General features: G+C 47.0%; 1 protein-coding gene across 1 annotated transcript in view; it reads right to left on the minus strand.

Moving 5' to 3' along the window:
* SRGAP3 (SLIT-ROBO Rho GTPase activating protein 3) overlaps positions 1-5,328 on the minus strand; it is a 257,414-nt gene that overhangs the window by 75,274 nt on the left and 176,812 nt on the right. The window contains exons 5-6 of the mRNA XM_007463719.1: positions 3,130-3,186; positions 767-889 (exon numbers count right to left, since the gene is read on the minus strand). Coding sequence (XP_007463781.1) covers positions 767-889; positions 3,130-3,186 — 180 coding nt within the window. The remainder of the gene's footprint in view (positions 1-766; positions 890-3,129; positions 3,187-5,328) is intronic.

The following is a 5,328-nucleotide window of genomic DNA, read 5'->3' on the forward strand; positions in this document are numbered from 1 at the left end:
AAGAGCGGTGACCCTCTGACTTCCTGACGGGATACACCCCGGCCAGAGGAAAAGGACGCACCCACCCTCAAGGAAGCCTGACCAAGCATCTGCTGGGCCGGATCCCTGTCTGCATGAAGACATGCGAAGCAGCCCCAGCTCTGTCACAGATGATGCAGGAGCCTCCCCGAAGGCGCCACTCACAGAATTCTTTCCCGAAAACTCATTGTCCTACCAGTGTGTCCTGCACAGCTGGTGTTCAGGAGTCAGTGTTCCATTTTCCTCTTGCTTACACTGCCTGATTTCTCCCAACATAACATCCCCAAGTAAAGCTGACCTGTATAATTTTGTCTCATTCATTATTTTATTCCGTATGTGCGTGTGTGTCTAGTGGACTGGACCCAGGGGTGTTAAACAGATAAGCATCTTTACCACCCTGGGAAGTTCCCCAGGGCATGAACTGTGTACGATCACCCCTGTACCCCCAAACCCAGTAAAAGACTTGGTGTAGAGGAGGGCGCTTGGAAAGTGCACGCTGAATTACAACTGTCCAGCCCAAGTGTGCAAGGGCCGCCAGAGGCCCACTCCCACGCATGGAGGTAGAAGCCACAGGGTGATACTCCTTCCCAGGGCCCAAAGGCTCCCTGTCCTTCCCCTCCATTAGGGCTCCAGGGGCCACTGGCCGCCCCATATGCCAGCTAAGGACAACGGCCAGCCCTCCCTCAGCTGATGACTCGCACCAGGCGGTGCAGGACCCTGTTCAACCCCAGACTCCCCAGGAGCTCACGTCGATGAGGTCGGAGACATCGTGGATGTAGTATTTGCTTATAGCTGCGTTGGTGGCCGCCAGATTCAGCAAGTAGTCGTTCCGGGCCTTAGTGCATTTCAGCTTGTTCTCAGAATACTTTGCCTGCCTCTGGAGGAAGGAAAGAGGGGATGTGAGAGCAGAGCCGCTGATGGGAGGGATTTGAGATTTTCTTTAGGGTCACTGCCTCTGGAGGAAGAAAAGAGTGGATGTGAGAGCAGAGCCGCTGATGGGAGGGATTTGAGATTTTCTTTAGGGTCACTGCCTGCGATCAGCTCCCTGCACGGCCCTGGAAAGCCTTTCTCCATGGGCCAGGTGAGTAAGATCTGGACCCCATACTCAAAAAGCTCACCTGACACTGCACATGTGCAGCCATCGTCGGCACTGTCGGGTAAGCAGTGGCCTTTTCCGGGGGTCTGCCAGAGCGGAGTGTAACTAAGACCTCCGGAGGCCCCTACTCAACACCCCCAGAGGCTGCCCAAACCCGGACGACAGCCTGTGAAGCCCTCCTGACCTGGCTCTTCCTCCACGCTCCTGTCATCCCCTCCTCTGCACGTCCTTTAAGAGGCCAAGTTCATTCCTGCCTCTAGACTCAGACCCATTCCCTCCGGCTGGCAGGCCACCCTTCCAGGTCCCTGCGTGGCCTGCTCCACGTCATTCAGGTCCTTAGCCATGGTCACACAGTCGCATGGGCCTCTGACCACACAACCGTGTCTAAAATGTGTCTGGCATCTTGACTGCCCCCTCCCCACATTCTGTCCTGCTCTATTTTTCCCATTCATTTAATCTTTGTTCAATTTTTAGTGATTATTTTCATTTTTATTTAATTTTTAAGAGACTCTTTTTTTAGAGCAGTTTTAGCTTCACAGCAAAATTGAGAGGAAGGTGCTGAGATTTTGTGCACACACCCCTACTCCCATACACACACCACGTCCCCCCATATCAACACCCCCCCGGCACCAGGTGGTACATTTGTTACCATTGATGGACCTATACTAACACACTGTAGTCACCCAGAGCCCACAGTTTACCTTAGGGTTCAGTCTTGGTGTTGTACATTCTGTGAATTTGAATAGATGTATGATGACATGTATCCATCATTAGAGTATCAGAGCAGTTTCCCTGCCCTGAAAATCCTCTGTGCTCTACCTGTTCATCCCTGTCTCCCACCTAACTGCTGTAACCACTGACCTTCTTACTGTTCCATAGTTCTGCCTTTTCTAGAATGTCATATAGTTGGAATCGTGCAGTATGTAGCCTTTCCAGATTGGTTTCTTTCACTTTGTAACATGCGTTTGAGGTTCCTCCGCGTCTTTTCATGGCTTGACAGCTCATTTCTTTTTAGTGCTGAATAACATTCCATTGTCTGGATGGACCACAGTAACTTAGCCACTCACCTACTGAAGGACATCTTGGTTGCTCAATTTTTTTCATAAGTACTTTTCACCACCCCAAATTACATTTTTTACCTCTTTGATTACTTGATGATTTTCAGGGTCCCCTGCTAGAAAGTAAGCTCTGTGAAGTCAGGGACTTAATGGTCCCTGTTCATGACTGAGCCTGCAGCACCCAGAACAGTCCCTGCATGGGCAGCATGAAGTGATTGTCACTGGCTGTCTGGTTGTGCGTGGTGGGGAGAGGCGGGGTGGGCAGCCAGAGGTGCAGTCTTGGCTAGGAGCTGGACCACCTCCCTGGGAAGCTGTTTCTGTTCTGGGCCATCCTGGGCAGGAAGCAGTAAAGAGTCCATGGGTTAGAGAACTGCCCCCTTGCCCGCTTCAGACACATGAGTCCCACTGCTGAGGAGAGAGACAGCTCTCCTTAAAGAAACACGGCTTCTTCCTACCTAGGCACTCTCAACCTTCCTTCCTCCAGATTGAGTTCTCTAGCTGTTCAGTAGAGATGCCCCCATTGTCAGCCTTTTAATTCTCTTCAGACATCTCCTCTGACCTTTCTCCAGGGTTCACTTATTCTGGGAATTTCTAGAAACAAACTTCTGGTTATACCCTGTACCAACCACACACCCAACCTCCACAGAGAGTTTTGAAATTCCTGGCCCATTTCCAGGGGGCTACTATAACCCTGAGACCATTTTCAGCTCTTCATGGACTCATAAAATTTTATGCCTGGAAAGGATACTTGAAGATATCTTACTTTAATTCCTCCATTTTATGGATGAGGAGATGAAAATTGGAAAGAAGTTGGCTGTCCAAGAGCCAAATGGCCAGTTAGCATACAACTCTGAACTAAAACTTAGTCTCCAGACCCCACTAACCAGTGCTTTCTCTACCTCTCTACATATCCCCTCTATAGCTACCCCCCTATGTTGTAGCTCTATAATTCCCTGCCTGGTTATCTTTTTTTTTTTTTTTTTTTTTTTTTATTAGCGGGGCCCCTACATGATCCTAGACTGAGACTACAGCAAGCAAAATGAACATCACTGGAGAATAAAGGAAACACGTCAGAGTTAATATATATTAAGGACCATGAATCTTGAGCTCTTGTGACTTAAACAGGTCAAAAAATAAAATACTGATTGACCTTTGGTTTAATGTCTTGCAGCCTATTTACTGGTTCAATGAAAGTTTTCCTTTATTTTCCTTCTCTCACAGCACTGTTCTAAATCATAGCTCTTCCTACCTTAAGTTTTTTTTTTTTTTTTTTTTTTTTTTTGCAGTACGCGGGCCTCTCACTGTTGTGGCCTCTCCCATTGCGGAGCACAGGCTCCAGACGCGCAGAGTCAGAGGCCATGGCTCACGGGCCCAGCCGCTCCACGGCACGTGGGATCCTCCCGGACCTGGCACGAACCCGTGTCCCCTGCATTGGCAGGCGGACTCTCAACCACTGCGCCACCAGGGAAGCCCCTGGTTATCTTATTTTTAAACATTCATTTCTAGTATATTCACAGACATATTGTACAACCATCACCACTATCTTAATTTAGAATATTTTCATCACCCCAAGAGAAACCCTGTACCCATTAGCAGTCGCTCTGCATTCTTTTCTGCCACGGCTCCTGGCAACCAATAATCTACTTTCTGTCTCTATGGATTTGTCTACTCTGCACCTTTCAAATAAACGGAATCATGTAATATGTGGTCTTTCGTGACAGGTTTCTTTCACTTAGCCTACTGTTTTCAAGGTTCATCCATGCTGTAGTCTGTATTCATTCCTTTTCATGGCTGAATATTCCCTTACAGGGATTCACCATATTTTATTCATCAGCTGAAGGACGTTTATTTATTTGGATTGTTTCTACCCTTTGGCTATTATGCATAATGCTGCTATGAACATTCATGTGCAAATTTTTGTCTGGACACATGTTTAAATTTCTCTTGGGTGGATACCTAGGAGTAGAACTGCTAAGTCATATGGTAACTCTGTTTAACATTTTGAGGAACTTCCAGACTATGTTCCAAAGTGGCTGCATCATTTTACATTCCCTCCAGCAATGTATGATGGTTCCAATTTCTCTACACCCTCACCGACACTTGTGATTATCTGACTTTTTTATCTTAGCCATCATGGTGGGTGTGAAGTGGTATCTCACTGTGGTTTTGATTTGCATTTCCTTAATAACTAATGATGCTGAGCATCTTTTCATGTATTTATTGGCCACTCATATATGTTCTTCAGAGATATGTATATTCAATTCCTTTGCCCATTTTTTAACTGGGTCTCTGCCTGGTTATTGTGGAGCATATTTTTCTTTGCCTTTGGAAATTACCCTGAAATTTTATTTTACCTGCCTTTGGTTACTTTGCCAGCTTACCCAGGTCCTGTTGGATTAGGTTCCCACTCAATCTCCTATAATTTTTAAGAGCTGTAGGATCATATAATCATAGAATTAGTCTCATAGAAGCCCAAATAAACATCTGATGCAATGTTTGGCAAATAGAAAGAGCTCAGGAAATGTTTGCTGATTGCATGGAATGAATGAATGCAGAGAAGTCAACAAGAATATCATAGCTTTTTAAGAAGAAAGGAACCTTAGAAGTAACCCAATCTAGGATGACAAAAAGCAGCATGCACACTGCCCCTCTAAATTCCTTGGCCAAGACAGACATCATTAATTGATCACAGCACTGTCTTTAACTAAAGCCTCGAGAGGGATCACAATCCTCAGCATAGGGCTCTGGGCAGCCACTATCAATTGATCAGAGTTGACATGAGAAAGGAGATTTGTTTGCCATCACTGTCAGTTTTTAAAACTGAAGGTCAGGGACTTCCCTGGTGGCGCAGTGGTTAAGAATCCGCCTGCCAATGCAGGGGACATGGGTTTGAGTCCTGGTCCGGGAAGATCCCACATGCCGTGGAGCAACTAAGCCCACGTGCCCCAACTACTGAGCCTGCGTTCTAGAGCCCGTGAGCCACAACTACTGAAGCCCGCGCGCCTAGAGCCCGTGCTCCGCAACAAGGAAGCCACCGCAATAAGCAGCCTGTGCACCACAACGAAGAGTAGCGCCCACTCGCCACAACTAGAAAAAGCCCACGTGCAGCAACGAAGACCCAATGCAGCCAAAAATAAATAAATAAAATTTAAAAAA

Source organism: Lipotes vexillifer, unplaced genomic scaffold (genome assembly GCF_000442215.2).
Source record: "Lipotes vexillifer unplaced genomic scaffold, Lipotes_vexillifer_v1.1 scaffold1387, whole genome shotgun sequence".
Taxonomy (NCBI): Eukaryota; Metazoa; Chordata; class Mammalia; order Artiodactyla; family Lipotidae; genus Lipotes; species Lipotes vexillifer.